Here is a 26,680-nt window from a genome sequence, read left to right on the forward strand (position 1 = left end):
ATATGATTTGTTAGATCAATCAAAAGTTGCAGTTAGGTTCAGGCTTGAAATTAGGCTTAATTATATCCTTTGTCCTATAGTATTCCATTTGCTTAGGCTTTCCATAGGTCTTTGTTATTTTACCTGTAATTCATCTCACCAGTAAATCAATCATCAGTTTGATTACGTTGTTTTTCTTCTATATATCATGTCTCTTACTTATAAAATTGCTGTTTCACACTTACTTAATTTTACAAAATAACATTGTTAATTTGCTAATATTATGATTCTCATTCTACCCCCATGTGGATGTCAGTTCTTGGCAGCCTGTGTTTTGGATGTAGTTGAATTGCTGTGTATGATCCATTGCATCCTAGCCATATTATACCAGGAGACATATCCTTTTACTTTCAACCACATTCTTGTACTCTGTAGGATTGAGATTTATTATGTTGTGGTTCGAATCCCTGTCACATCATTGTTCTATCCTGTAAAGATGTGTTCACCCAGATCAGCAATACCTCATTTCACACTAGGTGAAGAGTATATCTGATATAGATGTTGTGTGAACTACCATATATCATCCTCTGCTGCAAGGATCTACTCTTTGAGGATGTTCTTTAGGTACTTTTGAGAAATACTTCTTTGTTTTCCCTAGCACCAATCAGATGCTAGCTATTTGAATGTTTGTAATATAGTATATTGGAAATTATAATCTTCCTATGCTGAAAATGTATTTTTGATAGATATTTACCTCCCCTCACACTTCCCGCTTTTCCTCCCCTCTGAAAACCAGTGCTCCTATCTTCTGCTGATATCTGAAGTGATAGTTCAGTAGAATTGATTAGAGGGACTCACATTTGTCAGGAAAGTGTGTTGCACTCTTATTAGTGGGGGACTGTTGCATAATGATTCGTAGCATTTGAACGAGTTGAGTATGAAGTGTGAGAATTATTTTTGCATATACAGGGCAACATGTAAAGGATAAAAGAAATTTTAAGTATAGGAAAATGATAACATTCATGAAAGAAATATATCACAGTTTCTATAGAGCACACAGAAAATTGAACATTCTCAATTAAAATACATTCTTCTGCATTTTTAACAGAACTGTTTGATAATGAAACTGTCAAGACATCCAGTGTCTCACAAACAAGTGTATATGTAGGTCAGACAGGAGATTCTGTAGAAACATGACTGAAAGAAGATGGAAATTGAGAAAAATTGGGTTAAACTTTTGTATTGAAATTAAGCATCATATTTCATCCATAGAAAAAAAACTACAAAATTTTAAATGTCTGTAAAAAAAAGGTAAAAAGTTAAACTCCAACATTTTAGAAATAAATGTAAAAATAAAAACAGATCCAAACAAAGTTCTAGATTGAGTTACATTTCCCAGTCTTGTCTTGTAGTACTTGCCAGAGTTACTTCTGATTTTGTGGTATAAATGTATGTATATCTGTTCACAAGCTAGTTCACTCTGTGTGGTGAAGTCTTAGTGTAATAAATGTAATATTTATGAGACTTAAAAATGTCTTTGCCTCAATTTTGTAACATTGAACTAATATATTTATATCTTCATGTTTAAAATTAATTAACTGGAGACAGCATGTACTTGTTTACTTTAATTATGCCACCAGTTGTTATTAACATGTTGAATGTGTTGTTTGGATTTAGAACATATTTGTCACAGTGAAAACAGAACAGTCTGATGACCTAACACAAAGTGAGGTTATGTTAAAGTTCAGTAAAAGTACTGATGATGATTTGGATAGTTCAAAATGTGGTGTTATCAATGTGAAGACAGAAACTGAATTACAAGAAGATGTTCAGTGTGTTGATTCTAGATTGGAAAGTACATCTGGTAAGTAGAAACATCTAAAAACTGTATATTGATTGACACTGTCATAATAGAAGTGTTTGAATTGTGGTGATTTGTTAGAAGTTATTGTACTACATGAGAAAATATTAATTTGAGATATATAGATAATATATTTGTTGTTTATTTCTGTTTTAATGCCTTTACTTGGTGATTATCATTTGAATTAGTTTGAATTGTTAAAATGATTACATAACAACTAAAAGAGTTAAGTTTACCTGTGAATGGAAGGAGAGACCAGTCACTGTTTCTGTAAATTAAAATGACTATGAAACAGTTAAGTTTACCTGTGAATGGAAAGAGAGACCAGTCACTGTTTCTGTAAAATTAAATTGGAAGAAACATTTTAAACGTTTCTCTTCATATTTTGTTTTTAACATGTTCAACAGTGATTGGTTTCCATTGATTTGTTATTTTGAACATTTGCTGAAGAACAAAATGGTATAGTAAAAGGAATTAACCCTAAATTTGATAACAGAATATATACAAGATGATGGTAAACAGTTCTGTGAATATTTTGGTATTTATAGATGTTTATCTAGCTAGTTTATGTATGTTAGAAAATTAATACTTGAACAGGTATGCAACAATCAACATCAAGATAAAAAACTGAGTTAAAATCAGCAGACTGAAGCCTGTGATAAACAACATATTAATGAACAAAACAAGTCCAAACAAAAACAAAGTTTAAGACACTTCATGCATTGAAAATATACCCAGGGTACAAGTTATAATGAGGATGTAAAAATGTACACTAGGTTTTGAAAGTGACTGTAAAAATAGTACTCAGATTGCAGTGGGGATACACGGTTTACCAACTGTAACTTCCATTTGTTAATCTTGTATGTTGAAGAAAAAATCATAAAGTAAAAATACAAGTTAGGAGAGCAAGACACTGAAACCTACAGTGTTCCACATTGGTATCACCTTCTACAATTACTGTACAGTTGTGTGAAAGTGACTGGTCTTCAACATATTGAAAGAGAATTGAAAAACAAAAATAAGGTTCTGTCACTGGGGAAAAGCAACATAAATTTATCTCATTTAAGCCCTCATTACAGTAGTGAAGTAATAATTAGTAAATAAACTATAATAGTATAGAATAAAAATCAAGTTATCTAAACAAACTAGTATAACGTCCACTATAACTACCAATTTCCAGACCCTAAAGAAGACTTTATATGCAATTAGGTGTTCATCCACCTAAAAATAGTGCCAGGTTTTTTAATGACCCTATTAACAACTCAAAATAGTGCAAGGTTGTTTAACGACCCTATTAACAACTAAAAATATTTATCAGAAACTTCAAGCAAAAATGTTTTGATTTTTATAACAAAATAATTTATGATAATTTTATTCAATGCTTCACCACATGCACAACATGAAATACAAACATCAGTCAAAATGATCATCAACTGAACAAAGTAGTAATAAAAAGTGTGAAAATTGTTATTATTATTTTTTATATTTCTCTGACTTATGTTGATTGTATTAAAACTTCATCAAATAAAGTGATTCACATCTGTTATTAACTATGACTGTTGTATTATTTATTTTGATCTTAGATATAAAGACTGATGTGACAATCTATTGTGGAAGTCAGTCTCATGGATGTCAAGTTTTAGTACAAGAGGATCCATTAATAAAAGTCATCAAATCTTCAAAACCAAATGATATATGTGAAAACAATGTAAATAGAAATGATCTTAAACAATCTGATATACACCAGGAGACAGAAGAACCATATAGTCATATAATCTGTGGAAAAGAATCTGTTATAGTGAATTACCAAAAACAAGACATGATTATACATACTGAAGGGAACCTGTATCTTTGTACAGTGTGTGGAAAACACTTTAGAAGAAATTATAGTTTAAAAATACACGAGAGAATACATACTGGGGAGAAACCTTATAAATGTACAGTTTGTGGAAAACATTTTAGAAGAAACTATGGTTTAAAAATACATCAGAGAATACATACTGGAGAGAAACCTTACAGTTGTACAGTTTGTGGGAAACACTTTGAAACAGGTGGTAGCTTAAAAACACACCAGAGAATACATACTGGGGAGAAACCTTACAGTTGTACAGTGTGTGGAAAACACTTTAGAAGAAACTATAGTTTAAAAATACACGAGAGAATACATACTGGGGAGAAACCTTACAGTTGTACAATTTGTGTAAAACACTTTCCAACAAATTATGAATTAAAAAAGCATGAAAGGAGACATACTGGAGAGAAACCTTACAGTTGTTTAATTTGTGGAAAAGACTTTTTGAGAAATGATGAACTAAAAATACATCAAAGACGACACACTGGAGAGAAACCTTATTGTTGTGCAATTTGTGGAAAAGACTTTGGGACAAATACTGAATTAAAAATGCACCAGAGAATACACACTGGAGAGAAACCTCACTGTTGTGCTGTTTGTGGAAAATACTTTAAAAAAAATGCTGAATTAAAACGACATCAAAGAATACACACTGGTGAAAAACCTTACCATTGTGATGTTTGTGGCAAACAGTTTGGATGTAATTCTAATTTAAAGAATCATAAAAGAATACATACTGGAGAGAAACCATATAGTTGTGAAGTGTGTGGAAATCATTTTTCAACAAATCGTTCCTTAAAATACCATCACAGGATACACACTGGAGAGAAACCTTACTGTTGTGTAATTTGTGGAAAATACTTTAGAAGAAAAGGTGAATTAAAATTGCATCAAAGAATACATACTGGTGAGAAACCTTATCATTGTGATGTTTGTGGAAAGCAGTTTGGATGTAATTCTAACTTAAAAAATCATAAAAGAATTCATACTGGGGAGAAACCGTACAGTTGTGAAGTGTGTGGAAAACAGTTTGGAAGCACCTCTAACTTAAAACAACATCGAAGAGTGCATGCTGGGAAGAAACCTTAAAGTTTTATGATTTGTGAAAAATATTTTTGAAGTAACTAAAAGTGTTTGTTTATGGATTATGTAGAATATTACATTAAATAAAGTGATTTAAACATGTATCAGGGAATACATACTGGTAAGAAAATGTGCAGTTGTACAGGCTGCATAACTCACTTGTAAGATGTTGATATTTAAAAATACATCAAAGAATACATACTGCAGATAACAGTTGTGTAGATTGTGGAATAGATGCTGGAACAAAAAGCCAAGTGAAATGACAATAGACAAAATACTTGTTGGTATCTGTCAAAATGTTAAGAGGACAAATGAAAAGGATGTTGTGATAAACAACTATCCAAAGTATGAAGATATAGCTTAAAATTAATGCAGACATTGCTGTCTGAAATCATTGTTGGTTGTGAATATTCAGTGGTACCTCACAATTGATTACGTGCTCTAACAAGATGTTGAACATCATGTAAATACAAAAATAATTCTGTGTGCCTTACATTTTGGATATTGTACTCATATAACTCATAGACCTGCAAAATGCATTTCTGTTAAGTTGTGTAAAATATTAATTTCGATTTTTCAATAAAAAAATCTTTTTTTATGGACCTTTTCCATCTATTTGTTATCTTTTTAATTCCACTGATGTAGAAGTTTGTCATCTATCTGATTCCTTGTTCATCCCAGTGATGTAGATGTTTGTTATGTATTGGGTAACTTGTTATTCCTATTGATGTAGAAGTTTGTTATCTATTGGGTAACTTGTTATTCCCATTAATGTAAAAGTTTGTTATCTATTGGGTAATTTGTTATTCTCATTAATGTAGAAGTTTGTTATTTATTGGGTAACTTGTTATTCCCATTAATGTAGAAGTTTGCTATCTATTGGGTAACTTGTTATTCCCATTAATGTAGAAGTTTATTTTCTATTGGGTAACTTGTTATTCACATTGATGTAGAAGTTTGTTTTTTTTGGATAATTTGTTGTTCCCATTAATGTAGAAGTTTGTTATCTATTGGGTAACTTGTTATTCACATTGATGTAAACGTTTATTATCCATTGGGTAACTTGTTATTCCTATTAATGTAGAAGTTTATTATCTATTGGGTAACTTGTTATTCCCATTGATGTAGAAGTTTATTATCTATTGGGTAACTTGTTATTCCCATTAATGTAGAAGTTTGCTATCTATTGGGTAACTTGTTATTCCCATTAATGTAGAAGTTTATTTTCTATTGGGTAACTTGTTATTCCCATTAATGTCGATGTATGTTACCTTTTGGGTAACTTGTTATTCCCATTAATGAAGAAGTTTGTTATCTATTGGGTAACTTGTTATTTCTATTTTTGTAGATGTTTGTTATTTATTGTGTAACTTCTTATTCCCATTAATAGAGAAGTTTGTTATCTGTTGGGTAACTTGTTATTCCAATTAATGTAGAAGTTTGTTATCTATTGGGTAACTTGTTATTCCCATTGATGTGGAAGTTTATTATCTATTGGGTAACTTGTTACTTTCATTAATGTAGAAGTTTGTTATCTATTGGGTAACTTGTTATTCTAATTAATGTAAAAGTTTGTTATCTATTGGGTAACTTGTTATTCCCATTAATGTAGAAGTTTGTTATCTATTGGGTAACTTGTTATTCCAATTAATGTAGAAGTTTGTTATCTATTGGGTAACTTGTTATTCCCATTAATGTAGAAGTTTGTTATCTATTGGGTAACTTGTTATACCAATTAATGTAGAAGTTTGTTATCTATTGGGTAACTTGTTATTCCCATAGATGTAGAAGTTTGTTATCTATTGGGTAACTTGTTATTCCTATTAATGTAGAAGTTTGTTATCTGTTGGGTAACTTGTTATTCCCATTGATGTAGAAGTTTGTTATCTATTGGGTAACTTGTTATTCCTATTGATGTAGAAGTTTGTTATCTATTGGGTAACTTGTTATTCCTATTGATGTAGAAGTTTATTATCTATTGGGTAACTTGTTATTCCCATTAATGTTGAAGTTTGTTATCTATTGGGTAACTTGTTATTCCTATTAATGTAGAAGTTTGTTATCTATTGGGTAACTTGTTATTCCTATTAATGTAGAAGTTTGTTATCTATTGGGTAACTTGTTATTCACATTGATGTAGACGTTTATTATCTATTGGGTAACTTGTTATTCCCATTAATGTTGAAGTTTGTTATCTATTGGGTAACTTGTTATTCCTATTAATGTAGAAGTTTATTATCTATTGGGTAACTTGTTACTTTCATTAATGTAGAAGTTTGTTATCTATTGGGTAACTTGTTATTCACATTGATGTAGACGTTTATTATCTATTGGGTAACTTGTTATTCCTATTAATGTAGAAGTTTGTTATCTATTGGGTAACTTGTTATTCCTATTAATGTAGAAGTTTGTTATCTATTGGGTAACTTGTTATTCACATTGATGTAGACGTTTATTATCTATTGGGTAACTTGTTATTCCCATTAATGTTGAAGTTTGTTATCTATTGGGTAACTTGTTATTCCTATTAATGTAGAAGTTTATTATCTATTGGGTAACTTGTTACTTTCATTAATGTAGAAGTTTGTTATCTATTGGGTAACTTGTTATTCCAATTAATGTAAAAGTTTGTTATCTATTGGGTAACTTGTTATTCCCATTAATGTAGAAGTTTGTTATCTATTGGGTAACTTGTTATTCCAATTAATGTAAAAGTTTGTTATCTATTGGGTAACTTGTTATTCCAATTAATGTAGAAGTTTGTTATCTATTGGGTAACTTGTTATTCCCATTGATGTAGAAGTTTGTTATCTATTGGGTAACTTGTTATTCCTATTAATGTAGAAGTTTGTTATCTGTTGGGTAACTTGTTATTCTCATTGATGTAGAAGTTTGTTATCTATTGGGTAACTTGTTATTCCTATTGATGTAGAAGTTTATTATCTATTGGGTAACTTGTTATTCCCATTAATGTTGAAGTTTGTTATCTATTGGGTAACTTGTTATTCCTATAAATGTAGAAGTTTGTTATCTATTGGGTAACTTGTTATTCCTATTAATGTAGAAGTTTGTTATCTATTGGGTAACTTGTTATTCACATTGATGTAGACGTTTATTATCTATTGGGTAACTTGTTATTCCCATTAATGTTGAAGTTTGTTATCTATTGGGTAACTTGTTATTCCTATTAATGTAGAAGTTTATTATCTATTGGGTAACTTGTTATTCCCATTAATGTAGAAGTTTATTATCTCTTTGGTAACTTGTTATTCCCATTGATGTGGAAGTTTATTATCTATTGGGTAACTTGTTATTCTCATTAATGTAGATGTTTGTTATCTATTGGGTTACTTGTTATTCCTATTAATGTAGAAGTTTGTTATCTGTTGGGTAACTTGTTATTCCCATTGATGTAGAAGTTTGTTATCTATTGGGTAACTTGTTATTCCTATTGATGTAGAAGTTTATTATCTATTGGGTAACTTGTTATTCCCATTAATGTTGAAGTTTGTTATCTATTGGGTAACTTGTTATTCCTATTAATGTAGAAGTTTGTTATCTATTGGGTAACTTGTTATTCCTATTAATGTAGAAGTTTGTTATCTATTGGGTAACTTGTTATTCACATTGATGTAGACGTTTATTATCTATTGGGTAACTTGTTATTCCTATTAATGTAGAAGTTTATTATCTATTGGGTAACTTGTTATTCCCATTGATGTAGAAGTTTATTATCTATTGGGTAACTTGTTATTCCCATTAATGTAGAAGTTTGCTATCTATTGGGTAACTTGTTATTCCCATTAATGTAGAAGTTTATTTTCTATTGGGTAACTTGTTATTCCCATTAATGTCGATGTATGTTACCTTTTGGGTAACTTGTTATTCCCATTAATGTAGAAGTTTGTTATCTATTGGGTAACTTGTTATTTCCATTTTTGTAGATGTTTGTTATTTATTGTGTAACTTCTTATTCCCATTAATAGAGAAGTTTGTTATCTGTTGGGTAACTTGTTATTCCTATTAATGTAGAAGTTTGTTATCTGTTGGGTAACTTGTTATTCCCATTAATGTAGAAGTTTGTTATCTATTGGGTAACTTGTTATTCCTATTAATGTAGAAGTTTGTTATCTGTTGGGTAACTTGTTATTCCCATTAATGTAGAAGTTTGTTATCTATTGGGTAACTTGTTATTCCAATTAATGTAGAAGTTTGTTATCTATTGGGTAACTTGTTATTCTCATTAATGTAGAAGTTTGTTATCTATTGGGTAACTTGTTATTCTCATTAATGTAGAAGTTTGTTATTTATTGGGTAACTTGTTATTCCCATTAATGTAGAAGTTTATTTTCTATTGGGTAACTTGTTATTCACATTGATGTAGAAGTTTGTTTTCTTTGGATAATTTGTTGTTCCCATTAATGTAGAAGTTTGTTATCTATTGGGTAACTTGTTATTCACATTGATGTAAATGTTTATTATCCATTGGGTAACTTGTTATTCCTATTAATGTAGAAGTTTATTATCTATTGGGTAACTTGTTATTCCCATTGATGTAGAAGTTTATTATCTATTGGGTAACTTGTTATTCCCATTAATGTAGAAGTTTGCTATCTATTGGGTAACTTGTTATTCCCATTAATGTAGAAGTTTATTTTCTATTGGGTAACTTGTTATTCCCATTATAGTGGAAGTTTGTTATCTATTGGGTAACTTCTTTTTCCATTTATGTAGATGTTTGTTATCTATTGGGTAACTTCTTATTTCCATTTATGTAGATGTTTGTTATCTATTGGGTAACTTCTTATTTCCATTTATGTAGATGTTTGTTATCTATTGGGTAACTTGTTATTCACATTGATGTAGACGTTTATTATCTATTGGGTAATTTGTTATTCTCATTAATGTAGAAGTTTGTTATTTATTGGGTAACTTGTTATTCCCATTAATGTAGAAGTTTGCTATCTATTGGGTAACTTGTTATTCTCATTATAGTAGAAGTTTGTTATCTATTGGGTAACTTCTTATTTCCATTTATGTAGATGTTTGTTATCTATTGGGTTACTTCTTATTTCCATTTATGTTGATGTTTGTTATCTATTGGGTAACTTGTTATTCACATTGATGTAGACATTTATTATCTATTGGGTAATTTGTTATTCTCATTAATGTAGAAGTTTATCTATTGGGTAACTTGTTATTCCCGTTAATGTAGATGTTTGTTATCTATTGGGTAACTTGTTATTCCCATTAATGTAGAAGTTTGTTATCTATTGGGTAATTTGTTATTTCCATTGATGTAGAAGTTATCATTTTTTTCATCAGAGAACTTTGACACATGCATTTTGATTTCTTCCAGACATTTTAATGTGTTCCCACCAAGAGAGTTCTGTGGAGATGAAACAGATGGTAATCTGTGGGCTCAAGGTCCAATGAATATGGTGGATGAATAAGAACATCCCAACCAAACTGCATTAATTGGTGTTGGGTTTGCAAAGATGCATGTGTTCTGGTGTTTTCATGATAGAAAATTATACCTTTTCCATAGACTAGTGAAGGAAGTTTTTCATCCAATGCTTCCCTTAACTAGCCTAGTTGTCAACAGTGTTTATTTGTGTTAATTGTCTGATATAATACAAAACTCCCTTCCAATCCCAACACACAGACAACATTACCTTTTTCTTGGGATTGCTTAATGATGTTTCTTGTTGTCGTGTCCATTGTCTTTTTCACTGGACATTGTTGTAAGCAATCCACTTTTCATCTCCTGTTACTAATCTCTTTAAAAAGGTTCAGTCTTATTATGTTTTAATGAGAAATTCCAGACCAAAATTCTATTGAGTAAATTTTTCCAATCAATTTGTATTGTATCGAACATTGTTCACCATTTCTAACTTATTTAAATACGCAACTGCTTTATAAGAAATGTTCAACATGTCAGTGACTTCTGTTGCCATGCAACATGGATTATTTTTGGTGAACATGGTTATTTTGTTATCGTGAAACGTGATGGGCCTTCCCAACCTTTCTTTATCATCCAAGCTGAAGTGTTACATGTCCAATAGTGTACTGAGTCAACATGCATGCCAGTACCATCTGTTGAAATCCAAATAATTTTTTTTTTACACAATCGAGTACATTTTTTTCAGTATTTCTATATGTTTTATGTGGTATTTACCCTCCTTTACCACTAACAGTTGCTAAATCAGTAGCATAAAATTAATAGCTCCTAACTCTGACACAAAATACATCATAGATGTTAATAATGAACTATGCTAATGGTTTATAGTATGGATTGTCCATTTGTTATTTTTTATTGTTTGATATTATACCAACACCCATCATTCCAGTGTTTACAGATACCACATAATTACAAGCTATAAATATAGTAGCTACAAACATTTTACATCCATACACAAACTTGTGGGATATTGCTCACCATGCATTATAGTGGCCATGAACATAGGTGTATCTAATGGCTGAAAGAACTAAGCATACAGTGAATTGTTTTTCACCGTAGATTTTTGTTGTTTTACTTGTATAACCTCTAGAATCTTCTTAATGAATATCGAATATTTTTTGTTAGTCTTTCTATTTTATTCCTTATTTATTTTGTAGTAACAGAATCATCAGTGTAGAATAATAGAAAATCAATTATAGTTTTTTACTTACTAGAATGATAGCAGACTGTTAACAGTGGCTTATTTTTACAGCCTCAGCTTCTAACCTTTTCACTTCTGCTTTTGTTTAATTCCTTAGTTTTATCACTTTACTTTTTTCTGTATATGAAGTATCAGATAACAGCAGAATGTTTAGGGTAAAGAATTGATTAGGTTACAATTAAAACCATATTTTTTATTTCAGATAACAGCAGAATATTTAGGGTAAAGAACTGATTAGGTTACAATTAAAACCATACTTTTATTTCAGATAAAAGCAGAATGTTTAGGGTAAAGAACTGATTAGGTTACAATTGAAACCATACTTTTATTTCAGATAACAGCAGAATGTTTAGGGTAAAGAACAATGGTCACAAAGAAACTGAGGCTATCTATCTATGAATGCCTATCACAAATAAACAACTAATAGTTTTTTGTAGAGAAAAAATGGTAAGAATCTGTCATTTAGGTAATTGCTTTAATAGCTTCAATGAAATTGGGCCTGTGTTGATGTTTGAACATTTTATTGACATCTCAGAAAATTGAAAAGGTTGGATACCCAGCTTCCAAAACAGTACAACCTCTCCTTACTCAAAGCTATCTAGGCCTTGATTTATCATCTGACAATTGTTGAAATTTTTATTTTATAAATCTTTTATACCCCTCCATTTTTGCATCATTCTAGCAACATGTGACTGCCCTCCCTCAGTCATACTGTATCATCTATACTTGTACAGCATAATCTTGATTGCAACTACAGTGTTTAGACATGTATACTTTGTTTTCATTTGAATCATGCTTGATCATGTGTAGCTTCTCGCTAGTTTTAATCTCAAGTTTTGAGTTAATAGTTAATTTTGATGTTTTATGTTTGTTTTCAACAGTTTCTAAAATTTTTTTGGGGGGAAGTCAAAGTTGGCTTCTGAATTAAAATTTTGATGTGTTGATGGGAAAGTTCTTACCAATATACATTGATGATGGTAATGTCAGTAGTCTCCATTATAGCAAGTTCATGATATCTGCTGAGGAGATTCCAGTTGGACTCTGTTGGATATTTCATCAGGTAATTCTCCTTTTACAGATAAATATGCTTCTGGTGAAGCTTTTACTGTTTTTCAGCCCTTGATGTTTTTGACACGTAATGCTGACAGTCAGGAGAGTTTGACAACTGTGCCTTCCATAGAAATTATTGATCGGGTACATTAAATTTTACTTTTGTTTTTAGCTCTTCATTCTTTTTATTTGTAGCGTGGCTATCCTGAGCCTGATTATTTTTTTCCACCCTCGTATGGCATTCTTGTGCCTCAAATCCCTATTTGTATTCACAGTGTTTTTATCCTCTCCTTCTCCTGTGGGGATTAAATCGCGAGGATTTGATTGGTTTCAATTGGGCCCAATTTTCTAGGATTTGCCTTCCTTTAATCATCCTCTTAAATGTTATTTCTTCATTTCAGTTCTTATCTCACACCTTCTTGTAGTCTCGTGGCCCATTTGTTGGTTTTGGTGGTTTTGGTATTATCTCTCATCAGCTGGATCTTATGTTGTTGGAATATTGTGTTTGAGAAATCTTCATCAAACCCCATTTCTTTGTAGAAGAGCCTTTGGGTCATTCTGTCTCTGGGGTCTAGAGTCTGTGTGGCAAGGCTACATTCCTTCATTGTCCTCCCTGATTTTTTACTTGTCCTACTGTTACTGCCCAATCATCACCTCTTTGGGTTCCCCATGCCCCTTCTTCCTTATTCCAGTCTTTCTTTTCATACACATCTTCCATTTCCTACAGGAGTCAGCATTGTTGGTGATGAGATTTCTTTTCAATGGCAGATGGAGGCCAGATTATAATGATGCCCTTTTTTACAAGATTGTACACTAATCTGATAGGAGTCTGGAACTCATCTTCATTATGTTCTGGCTGAATACCTTTCTGAAAACATCATGGAGTTCTACATTGTTCTTCAGTGGGTTTTTTTCCTCGAGTCTTTTGATGACCAAATTTGATGCGACAGATACTTATTTTCATATTCTCATTGCTCCAGAGTCCTGCTGTTATCTTTGTTTTATCCATGGTTTTATTAGTTCCAAGCACTGCTGTATGGTCTTGCTTCAGCTTCTTATGTGTTCTGTCATGTTGTCCATTTCTTTGTGTGTCCTCCACAAATGTTGGGTCTTTGGACACATCATTACATGGATGGATGGCTTCTGCTCGCCTCTTCCCAGGCCAAGTCTATTACTTACACCCTATTGCATTTTCAGGACTCTGCTAAGGTAGGGTTTCTCATCTTGTTGGAGAAATCTTTTAACCTTCACACAATACATTATTCATGTGGTGGTTCTCTTTGATTTCTATGTTGGTCAGCCTCAGTCTTTCCACTTTAGCTTTGAGGTATAAAGCAGATGGGTGCTGAAGTACTAGCTTCTCCCACTCTTATTGCTTGAGATGTTCTATCTCATTTGAAGACATGGGCCTCTCTGAGAGCTCTCACTCTCTTCAGTTGAGCTAAAGTACATCCCCTTTAGTGGACACTTCTCAATTGGTGGAACTTATCTCACTATCCCTTCAACTATCCCATCACTTTTCCACTTGGGATCAGGACCAGCCGTGCTTGGAGGATTCATCAGGACTCAACCATGATGAGGGCTCCCATTCTTCTACCTCTTCCCAAGTCTTATCTGTTCACAAATGCATTATTGGTGAGTTGGAGTAACTTCTCTCAGCTCTCAGGAGATTTTGGATCAGTGGTATATCAAGAAAACTTTTTCATATCAGTATTCTGGAAGTTTTAGTTGTTCATTGAGCTCTCAATCATTTCTCCCCATTCTTGCAGGTGTGGATGGTTATGGTTCATTCAAATGTTGTCACCTATTTCACCAGTCTGTGTTTTCTAACACTCAACTTTGGCCAATGACTACAATATAATGATCTTGACGTGTCATGTTCCTAAGATTTTGAATCTGGTTACAGACTGCTTTTCTTATCTTAACCAAGTCATTCCTACAGAGTAGTACCTTCATTCTCAAGTTTTTTAGTGGGTGTGTTCTTGCTTAGGAAAACTACATATACAGACACTCACTGTAATGCCAAATGTTCTTCCTTTTGGTCTCCTTTCCATATCCCTCAGCTCTGGGACTTGATTCATTTAATCAGGATTGTATGGGCCTTCTTCTGTATATTTACCCTCATCCAGACCACTCCTTGTCATGTATTGCTTGTTGCTCTATACTGGATTGCTTAATTGCTGTTTCCTGTGCTCCAATCTGTAATGGAACAACAGTCTGTAAGCCCTTATCCTTGTCCATGTTGCTCCTCCTATAACTTCAATTGAATATGCTTTATCTCAATATCACCAAATTTCATTTTCACACATGGCTTTACTCTGGTCAATTGCCTTTACTCAAGGACTCACCTCTTGTGTAGTGTCTTTGCCTACTAATACCATTTGACCTTCCTCTCTACCCATGTGTCAAAGATGTCGGTCTGCCCTTAGACTGTTGTCCATTCACTGACTCATCTGTTCTTTGGTTTTTTCATCTGTCCTAATTCTTTACTTGGTTATTCGATCAGGATTTGTCTCTGTTCAAGTTCAGGCTGCTTTCTCCTGTTTTCAACCATTTTCATAAATTCTTCTCCTCCTCTATTATTTACCTCCTTTTTCATTCCTTTTGTCTTATACATCAACTCTGTCCCTTTGTGATTCCAGGTTGGGATCTCAATGGGTTCTTTATGCCCTTGCTTGTTCTCTCATTGAACTCATTACTATGTGTTCTTTGTACCATCTTTCTCTTAATACCTGTTTCCTTTTCCTCTTAGTTTGTGGTCATCATGATATTTATGCTTATAATGCCTTCTTTACTCTTTATCAATCTTCGTATGTATCCTAATTGTTCTAAAACATCATGAAGGTTTTACCTATTTTTTCTGTCTTCATTTTCTCTTTGTGCTCTTGATCAGATCTAGGTTGTCTTCTTTGTCCAATGCAGTCTCTTCATTGTTATGTGTCTCTCACTGACTCCTTTCATGGCTCCCAGTCTTGCCTCTTTATTACATGGGATCTCTCTGTTTTATGTGATCATTCTGCTATTACCCTTATGGCTATGTTTGGAAACTTTTACAGCTAGCTTATTCTGACTTGCAGTGAAAAGTTGTCAGCTGTTTAATGTTTCTTTACATCAAAAATGTCATTTAACTATGTACTTAGCTGCACAGATCTGTTGTTCTTTGGAGGAGATTATTCTAGCCCATATGTGGACAACCCACAATATGTTTGTCACATGGTTATTAATCTGGAGATAAGTTGACATATTGCATTATTTTATTTTACCCTTTTCTTTTGCAGTTGCTTTACATTGTATTTCAGGATCCCAGCTAGTAACAGGTGTTGTCTGGTCAGGTACACTGGTTTTTGTATCTTAGCACTAAGTTTTCATATTTTCTAACACTCAGTGGCTATTGGGTGTTTCTCTAAAACCACTGACCACTTATCTAGAGGTGTATCTATATTATCACATTGTTTTCTATCATTTTATATATATTGTGAACTGTCACTGATGGTCTTCATGAGGAAAGCAGACAGAGATTTTCCCATCCCCTGTGATCCCTGATTCTTATAATCACGTTTTTCTGCTTTTCAAAAGAGGAAAATGACAATGCCTTTTGCACTATCTCAGGCATTTTCATTTTTCCATACCACAAAATGTATATTCTTCCCTCTTTCTTCTAGTGGAACAAAGGGGTCATTGCTACTTGCATTTCACAGTTGCTGGAGTGATAAATCATGGAGGTTTCCTCACAAGTGGGATTTGTATGATAATTAAAATTTCCTAGTTATTTACCAACTCTGCAAGAAGATAGCTATTGCTGTTATGCTTAATATTATGCATTGTAATAACAGTCTTAATACAAGGTACTTCTCATTACATACACTGTTGATACAAGTTACTTCCATTGGATGTTTTCTCTCTAGATGGATAACATTTGCTATACTCAGTTAACCACAAGGTGCTTCTCACAGATATCCTTGGCTTGATTGAACACACTTGCTTATACTAGTATTTAATGTTTTTTTATGCAAGGTTTCCACTGGATATTTTTAGCTCAGATAGACAGCACTTGTCATACTTCCACTTATCACAAGTTGGTCTCCCTGGATATTTTTTGCCTGGGAAGACCACACTTGTTGATTTCCTATTTTGTTACAATCACAATATACCATAATCAATCTTTTGCACTTCCCTTAGATGTTGTTTGCCCTGATGGACTGCACTTGTTGATCTTATAAACTTGGGTAAGGTGCAGCCATGTTGTTTTTGCTCGTGGTTGCACTTGGCATAATTTGTCATATCGTGAGGTACTGGATGTTTTCTGCCTGGCAGACTGTACCTGGCCTATTGATATACATTTATGATCCTTTAGACCAAGCCACATAATTGTCATGGGTTCTGTCCTATGTGTCTTCCTTTCTTTTTAACTGGGCAAAGAGCATATATTTTTTTCCAGAAGTAGTACTATACACCACAGGAGTGCTTCCTATTTTAAGTTTCGCACACTTATTCTTTCATGGTGGTTGCTCTTTGCTTGTTTCATTTTGTGCGTTCACCTTTGTAATGTGAAATTCTAGCTTTAGGTAGTATCATTTCTTAAGTTAACAATTTCTGACCTACTTTATAATGATTCAAAATGCAAGACATCATGTGAAACAGAGAAGTGAATATTGGGAATGTTACTGCCTTTTTGGTATTAAGAACCAAAAACTTAGATAATATAACAGTATTAATTAAAACCTTTCTGTTCATGCCAAATGTTTTGATATACATTTACCTAATTGGCAAACTGACAAGGTATGAAGCCAGTATTTTATAATATCAATATCTATAGTTTGTTATTTTAATCAGTTGAACACTAAATATTGTATTATGGAGGGTAGAAAATTTATAATAATTCATGGAGGACAGTCATGTAACACACACGTGATGTTAAGAGTAGGTGATATTACAGTTTTAATTATGACTGATCTCTTCATGCCATGATTATTGATATACATTTATACAATTTTGGATGTAATTTCATGAAAAGTTAATAATTTGCTTTGACCCCACACGGTTAAACTCATTTTTTATTACCAATATTCTCAAACACCTATCATAATATATCTGTCTGAAGTTTCCATGTAGATATTGAATTGTAAGCATTTTAGAGATTGTTGTGTACACCCATAGTTTCAAAATAGACAGACTTACTTCTAAACCATTGTTTGTTGCTTTGTTAGTGTTGTCACAAATTCTGAAGTTCTGAAAGTTACTGATGCATATTTGATCTAGTACCTTACATACCCATATTTTTACAATTTCCCACCTTTAGTATAACTTGTTACTTACTTTGGATGTTTATTTCCTTTAATTGAGGTTTTGTTTCAAGCCTAACTGTTGGTGTATAACATGATATAGTTGTAGTTTGTTTGTTTGTTTCATTGTAACCTTTAGATATCTACATGACGTTTCATTGTAACCTTTAGATATCCACATGACGTTTCATTGTAACCTTTAGATATCTACATGACGTTTCATTGTAACCTTTAGATATCTACACGACGTTTCATTCTAACCTTTAGACGTTTAGTCTTTTTACATTCTGTATATTGTGCTAAGAGTATTTTTAATAGGTTTTGTTGTTTCAAATTTCTTACTGAGGGAAGCATTTGTGTGCATTTCAATTTTATTCTGGAGAAATTTCTTCATTTTGATTCCTGGCAAGTGTCATTTCTCTGCAGTTATTTTTACATGGGACAATTTGATTCATGAATATGTGATTTACCCCTTCTCTACATTTTAACTATCTTTCATCCCATATTATTTTGTAACCCACAGAATAATATTTATATTGAATTTTTTGATATAGAAATTGTAACCCTTTCTTGGGTGTAATATAAATCCTTTTTGAAAGTCAGAGGGGGTAATTGAGACACAGGGGTTATTGAGACACAATAAACCCTTTCTTACACAAATAGTATTTTGTGATTCCTTTCAGATTGAAAGAAATGGGGTAACATTTTGGGGACAAACCAAAACTTTCACAGTCATTTTTTTCTTTTTTATTTCTCAAATATTGGTCTCATTCTCATTGTCTAGTTTGATTCTCAGCATGTTTTACCTTTGTGTATCTCATGTTACTGGTATAATGAACATGTTAACAACCCTCATTGTCTAGTTTGATTCTCAGCATGTTTTACCTTTGTGTATCTCATGTTACTGGTATAATGAACATGTTAACAACCCTTATTGTCTAGTTTGATTCTCAGCATGTTTTACCTTTGTGTATCTCATGTTACTGGTATAATGAACATGTTAACAACCCTTATTGTCTATTTTGATTTTGAATATGTTTTACTTCATGTGTCTCATGTTTGTGTTATAATGAACATATTAACAACCCTTTTTAGGGTGTTCCAAATTAGACAAAAATCTGATTACGCTATTGGTGTTTTTTTTAATCCAATTTACAGAGGAATAAAGAGACTATTGACAAAATTTTATATTTTAGGACATTAGAGCAGAATGAATTATTTTCAAAAATATTGAACATATTGTGTAATGCTAAAATTGAAGGAAAAAACAGTTTAACACTTATAATTATCTATAAGATAAATATAACTTAAATTGTTAAAATATTGTTTTTTTAAATGGAAAATATAGTAAATTGCAGAAACAATCACTAAAAATATAATTTTGAACAATATAATTATTCTTTTTTTTCTTTTTGACAAGATTCTTCATGTCCTTCTTGCAATTGTCTTTGTTAAAAAAACTGCCTTTGATGGTGAGCCACATGGAAAGTATCATTTCTTTTTTCATTATTAGGAGTTGTCATTATATACTTCTGAACAAGCTTAATAAATCTTTCAGCAGAGTTGTCTGTCACTTTAAGCTGTTTATCTTCTGCACAGAATTTGTTTTATAAGTTTCACATTTCTCACCTTCAAATGTAGATTTGCCTCCAGCTTCCTAAGTATCTAGTTGACTCCATCCAATTCCAAAATGATAAAAAAGAAGATTTAGACTCAGGTGAAATCAGATCAGACAGTTTAGTACCTGATTTTATTTGAATATTTTTAGGGTCAGCTTTCTTCTGAGAAAATTCATCAGGAACATTATACTGAAAATGAAATTGCAAAATAGCTATTCAATCTTAAGATGGAAGGTCAAATCACCTAGAGAAAGGGCAACCAGCTGAGGAGTCAGGTACCACGTGTGTTATTTCCACTGCTGCATCACCAAACATCGAATCATGTCTGAGGTTGTAGAACATTTTAAAAGTCTGGAGATCTTGAGCCAGAGCATGAACTGATTCACAACTTCTAAGGTACATGGGATATAAAACAACAACAATAGTTGTTGCAAGCCATTTATTATTATATAAAGAAAGGAAGTTGTTGAAGTTTTGACAAATAAAATTTACAGTCTGATAAATGGCATCTGCCAGAAATCTAGATTCATGACAAGCTCCAAGCTGGTGAAATTTAAAGCTGAGCACATCGCTTCCAAAGAAATATATTACAATCTGGCAAAGATACTTATAATCTCCTCTCTGAAAAGTGTTTACTCTGAGCGCATGGTTGCAAAATCTTAGACTTTTCTGTGCTAGCTCAAACATCTGAGAAACAGTTTGAATCAAAGAAACTTGATAATATTTTCCTTCTTTACATCATGGTATGATTCAGGCCAAATTTGTTTGAAAATGTGGTACATTTTTCACCTTGAGCCTTTATTCTTTTGCCTTGTCCCTTCAGTGTGGATTCCTGTATGTAGTAAGGAGATCTCCCAGGGAAGGTTCTGCTCTTTCAGTTTACCTCCTCTGGGATCCAAACATCCACCCATGTGTTTGCCATGTGTGGTGACCTGTGAAGTGGATGAGAAGAATCCTGGTGGTTGAGGAGTCCAACCCTAATACACTGCTTTGGCCTTGAATTTCTGTAGACAGGCAACCAAGGAGTGGACCCCTTGGGTCAGTTGGCTGATCCACTTGGGCTAGGGTCAACCCTGGTGTTGCTGCAATGTCCTTGTTTCACATTGTAGTGTGTCTCTTTCTAGGGCTTCATGGTGGGTTGGGTCAGTGGGCACCAAAATTTCCCTTTTTTTATTATGAATCCTCCAAATAAAATAGTGATAAAACGATCCACAGGTAAACAACCACATCTTAAAGATTCTGAGCAGCAACCTTCAACTTGTAACACTTGTTGTACCTCATTTTCTTTACCTACATTCTCTTTTAGACAAATTTTTAGGGTAAATGTCTCTTTTTCATTCAGAAGGGACTAGAGGGACTTGCTGGCTCTCCAAAGTCAGTAAAGAAGCTTTGATTTGGTGACATATTGGTGAAAACATCCACATCTCAACACAGTGAACTCCTCTTACATTTAAAGGCAATTGGGGATACACCTATTGAGGTTACACTTCATGCTACTTTGAATTTATCATGAGAAGGAATTTGAAGAACATCCCCAAATCAGAGATTCTCCATTGTTATTCCACTCAAGGAGTTTCTGCAGTGAGGCGCATCTCTATTTGCAAAGATGGAATTACGATGCCAACCAGTATCCTTGTTCTGACATTTACATCATGATGCCCACCTCCTACCATTAAGGCAGGTCATTTTTATTGCAGAGTATGGCCATACATTCCAAACCATCTCTGATGCTTCCAACATCAGCGGTTCAGTCATTCAAAGATGCCATGTCGTGGTTCCTTGATGTGTGCTGGTTGTGGTGGCAAGGATCATAATGTCTGTGAGTGTGAAGCAGACCCTCATTGCATCAAGTGCAATAGCTCTCACCCATCCTACTTTTGTTCTTGCCCTAAATGGTTGGAAGAGAAAGAGGTGCAGCATTTGAAAATGATTCAAAATATTAGTTATTCTGAGGCTCGGAAATTGCTGTCTGCCACTTCATCTCGGGCATATGCTGCTGCATTTTGTTCCACAACTACGTTGGGAGAGCAGACAGATCTCTTTGTGCCTCCAAGAGAATCATTTTCAAAACAAATGAAAAACCTTTTGACCTCCATGGTTAAAAAGGTTGATGAATCAACTTCTACGCCTATCTCTGTTCCTCCCATACATTCCAACAAACCCCAAGATCCACATCCTTTGGTTTCAAATACAGGCATTTCTTCAGATACATCTTTTTCTCCCACCCCAAGTTGTAAAACAATCATTTGTTCACATCCTCAGTCACTGGAATCCCCTTCCAACAACAAAGATCTGCCCAATCGACCCAGGGCAGAAGCCATGGAGGTCGATAGACATCCTTCAAATAATAACAGTAAGGAAAAATGATGTGGTTGTAAACAGAAGGGTTCTCCACCCAATTTGCTTACATGTAAATAAAAATGGCTACCTTGATACAATGGAACTGTCAAGGTTTACATTCTAATCTGGATTACATCAAAACACTGATTGCTTCCTACCATCCTGTATTCTTTCCTTACAGGAAATATTTCTGAAATCTGCTGATACAGTCACCTTTTGGAGATTTGCTTTGTACAGAAATGACAGGCTGTGTGATGGATAAGTGCATGGAGGGGTGGCACTGTTGGTTGATCAGCATGTGCTCACCCTGTCTTTGCCACTCGACACACACTTGGAGGCCACAGCCATCCATGTTTCCTTGAGTCCTACCATCACTGTTTGTTCTCTCTACCTGTCACCTGGAGAGACATATGATCAATTAGACCTTGATGCTATCCTTGAACAGTTGCTTTTTAATCCTGGGACACTTTAATGGACATCATCTCCTCTGGAGAAGTGCTGATATAAAAAGGAGATGTCACTCTGTAGAGCTTCTGCTCTCTGATTACAGTCTTTCTCTTTTCAATACTGGTTCTTCTACTTATTTTCATGCACCTAGTCATTCCTTTACTGTTATTGATCTCTCAATTTGATCCCTTTCATTATTCTCCCATTTTTCATGGAAGGTTGAGAATAATACATGAGACAGTGATCATTTTCCTATAATTTTAAGAGAGACTGGCCGTTGTTGATGCCACTCAACCCGTGTGCCCCGGTGGAAGCTGGATCAGGCAAACTGACCCTCTTTCACTGCTCTTGCAGAACTCAGTCCTGCCATTGTCTGTAAGCCATCAATGAAAGACAGTGTAGCAGCAGTAACTGACTGTATTATACAAGCAGCTGCTCAAAGTATTCCTAAAACCTCGACACATTTTCCACTATATCCCAATCTGTGGTGGAATCCTGCCTGTCACATGGTACGAAAGGTTCACAAACTGGCGTGGGATACTTTCCGTAGATATCCGACACTCTCAAACTACATTGCTTTCCAGCAGGTCCGTGCACATGCTCAGTGGGTAAGACATCAAACCTGAAGGAATCTTGGATTAAGTTCACAACTATCAAATCTTCTACCACCAGTTCCAAAGTCACATGGGACAAGATTTGAAAGGTCAGTGGGCAATATAATTCTGTCCTCCTCTTTATATTGTCTCTGATGGCCATGAAGTAGCTGGTACCAGGAGCATTGCCATTGCTCTTGGTGAAAGCTTTTGCTGGGTATCTATCACTTGCGTTTCTTCCTCCACCTACTTAGCCACCAGGACTCAGGCAGAGCAATCACCTCTTTCCTTTCTAGCTGATTGTCTCTATGAGTATAATTGTCCCTTTACACTGGTGGAACTCAAACTGGCCCTTCATCAGTCTGACAGGACATCAGTTGGACCTGATGATGTTCACTATAGTGTGCTGCACCATCTCTCTCCTGCTTTTCTTGTTATTCTCCTGACTGTTTTTAACTGAATCTGGCAGGAGAATGTTTTACATGATGCCTGGTGCTGGGCAATTGTCATACCTTTCTCTAAACCTTGGAAGGAGCCCAAGATTCCTTTAAACTGATGAGGTGTTTCTGTTATACCTTAGAGAGAATAGTTAATGTACATCCAGTGTTGGTTCCAATGACAGCACTTCATCATGGACCACTTGATTTGACATGAAATGTCAATCACAGATGTCTTTCTCAAATGACAACATCTTGTATCAATATTCTTTGACATTGAGAAGGCTTATGATATGACATGGAGGTATTGCATTTTGCAAGACCTCCATATATATGGTTACATGGCCATTTGCCCATTTTTATTAAAAAGTTTTTAATGGACAATAGATTCCAATTTCGTGTGGGTTCAACACTTTCCAGTTCTTTCCTATAGGAACTTGGAGTCTCTAAGGGCTGTGTTTTAAGTGTCAAACTTCTCAGTATAAAAATTAATGCCATCACTGAACAACTCCCTCTCACAGTTGCAAATGGGCTCTATGGCAATAATTTTCACATCTCATGTCAGTCGTTGAACATGAGGTATATTGAGCAGCAGCTACAAACTGCCCTCAATCGTTTGCTGAAGTGGACCACAGCAAATGGCTTTTACTTCTTTTTACTTTGTTTGCATGCACTTCTGTTGCCAACCAGGTATTCACCCGGATCCTGAACTCTGTATCAGTGTAGCTATGCTGCCTGGGGTCCCTGAGACAAAGTTCTTTGGGCTTATCTTTGATCATAAGCTGACCTTTGTACCACACATCAAGTAGCTATGGGTCAAATGTACACAAGTACTGAACATCCTCCGTATCCTCTTTTCCACCACTTGGGGAGCAGATTGATCTTTAGGGCAAAGATGTATTGTGCTCTTATTCACTCGAAACCCAACTATGGATCACTGGTCTATGGCTCTGCCAGGACTTCAGCCTTACAGATGCTGGACCCCATTCATCATCAAGGATTTCGTCTCTGCACTGGGTCTTTCTGCACCTCCCCAGTTCAGAGCTTATATGTAGAATCTCATGAACCTTCTTTGCACATCTGCTGTTTGCAACTGTCTTTACTATATGCTTTGAAACTTTGTTCCTTATCAAAGCATCTCACGTGGGGTTGTGTTTTCCGTCCTTGGTGGGCCATACTTTTTCGAAACACGTGGTCTGCCATTGCTCCTTTTGGTCTTTGTATCCATACACAGTTGAATGAATTGGGTCTGTTTTTGAATAACATTGCTGTATCTTGGCTTCTTACAGTCCCCAAATGTGACCTATCTTTAAGTCATGTGAGAAAAGCAGACACTCCCAATTGGAAATACTGTCTACTTTTTGCTGAACATCTTTCGAACCATCTTTCAATTTCTATTTATACAGATGGTTTGAAATCAGGTGCCTCTGTGGGCTCTGCCATGGTTTGTTATGGTTCAGTAGTTGTGTGCACTCTACTGCTTCTGTGTTCACTGCTGAACTATATGCCATTTCTCTTGCCCTGAATCACATCGAAGCTAAGCAGTACTGAAACTGCACTAATGGTACCGACTCACTTAGTTCACTACTGGCCCTGGAATTGCTTCACATTAGTTTACACCATGTTCTTGCCGATATTCAAAACCGACATGCTCACTTCTCTTTAACATATATTTCTATCCAGTTTTTCTGGATACCGGGCCACATTGGTATCCTCAGGAATGAGCTCACGAACTATGCAGCTAAGTCTATCTGCTTTGGCACTGTCATTGCTGTGCCTATTCCTTACATGGACTATGGCCATGTATTCAAGGCTTAGCTCTGTGCCAGCTGGCAATCGACTTGGAGTGAACAACGTGAAAACAAGCTTTTCCAAATAAAACCCTATATTGGACTTTGGCCGTCTTATTTCCGTAAGGATCGGAAAGAGGAAGTTGTTCTAACTAGACAACGCATTTGTCACAGTTTTTTAACTCATTGTTTTCTTTTATCTGGAACTGATGCACCAGTGTGTAGTCTGCGTAACATTCAGGTCACAATAAGCCACATTTTACATTGAGAGTCGTAACGATGGCACCATTTTAAACATGTTCTGTCCCAAAGTTCGTACATAACATTAGAAAGTGTTATTAGTGATGGTGACACTGTCCACCTTGGTAATGTTTTTAGTATTTTAAAGGCCATTAATCTTTCTAATGTCATTTAAGTTTTTTAATTTATACATTACACATTTTTTTAATGTGATTCCCTTTTAAGAATTCAAAGTCCATCTAGTTCGATACGAAATTAGAAAATGGCAGTAACATTAAATAACTGGACACCAGGACTGGAAAGGTCAACTTCAGGTGACTAACGTTGCTGTTTGAACTTCCAGTTAGTCATCCTAGGTAGTTTTTATTAAAATTTTGCTCTAGTCTTTTAAAACTTTTATTACTTTTTGAAAATGGCCATAATGTCAAATAACTCAGAACCAGGACTGGATTGGCCAACTTCAGGTGACTGACAGTGGTTTTTGTTCTTACCTGTTAGTCATCCTGGCAAATTATGATAATTACAGTTATACTACAGAAAGTCCTCTTCAACTTATATTAATGTAGTTTTCTCTTAGCATTGTAGACCAGATATAAACATTGGGTTTATGCTGTTTATGGGTTGTTTTTTTTATTTTTTGTTTTATCTTAATTTACTTTTATAAATTTTACTAAATTTACTTTAATTTTAACTTTTTACCAAATGTATGGTGCAGATAGCCTAGTTGTTTTGTGCCATAAAACACTAAATCAACCAACAACCAACTTTTGCTCTGTGAAATATTCACTCACATGAAAAATTTGTACCTCATAAATATGATGATGGCACAAGATCCACAGTAAAGGTTTTTCCAAAATTTTATCAGGTTGGCATATTTGCTCCATTGTACTTACCTGTGTCAGATGAAATGGTGTAACAACAAACTGCCATGACCTGATCTGTGATGTCATAATATTCAGAAGTCTGTAAAGCTCACTCATGACCTTTAGAAGAAGGTATTTGGATTATTCCTAGAAGTAAATTATTGATCTAAGAATGAAGTTGTAGCACTAAACACAAGTGTCTCAATGTCAACTATAATATTTCTCTCTTCCTCCAATTCCCTCACTATATTTATGGCGAAGTGAAGGTCAATTCAAATTTAAATGCCTTGAATTTGACTTAACTTGTCTTTTTTGATGCCTGTAGCTGCAGATTCTATAATTTCCCATTTCCTTCTTTGAACATTTGATCAATAAAGATTGACATTACTGATGTCAACTGTACTGAATTCCAAGATAGTACGCATGAACTCAAAAGTAGGCTGCACCCTGATTCCAGCTTTAGTGAGCTGATTGAGAGAAATAACTTTATTATTATTACTAGTTTTTTACTTGTTTGTTTTTTAGGATGATGACATTCTTCACTGGAACTGCCACTTTCATCAATACTCTTATTTTCATCAT

The 26,680-nt window shown here is 34.1% G+C and overlaps 1 protein-coding gene across 1 annotated transcript in view; it reads left to right on the top strand.

Annotated features, from left to right (window-relative positions):
- LOC143222981 (uncharacterized) overlaps nucleotides 1-26,680 on the top strand; it is a 92,643-nt gene that overhangs the window by 53,743 nt on the left and 12,220 nt on the right. The window contains exons 10-13 of the mRNA XM_076450335.1: nucleotides 1,657-1,843; nucleotides 3,424-4,779; nucleotides 12,516-12,631; nucleotides 13,508-13,696. Coding sequence (XP_076306450.1) covers nucleotides 1,657-1,843; nucleotides 3,424-4,779; nucleotides 12,516-12,631; nucleotides 13,508-13,696 — 1,848 coding nt within the window. The remainder of the gene's footprint in view (nucleotides 1-1,656; nucleotides 1,844-3,423; nucleotides 4,780-12,515; nucleotides 12,632-13,507; nucleotides 13,697-26,680) is intronic.

Source organism: Tachypleus tridentatus, chromosome 1 (genome assembly GCF_004210375.1).
Source record: "Tachypleus tridentatus isolate NWPU-2018 chromosome 1, ASM421037v1, whole genome shotgun sequence".
Lineage (NCBI taxonomy): Eukaryota > Metazoa > Arthropoda > Merostomata > Xiphosura > Limulidae > Tachypleus > Tachypleus tridentatus.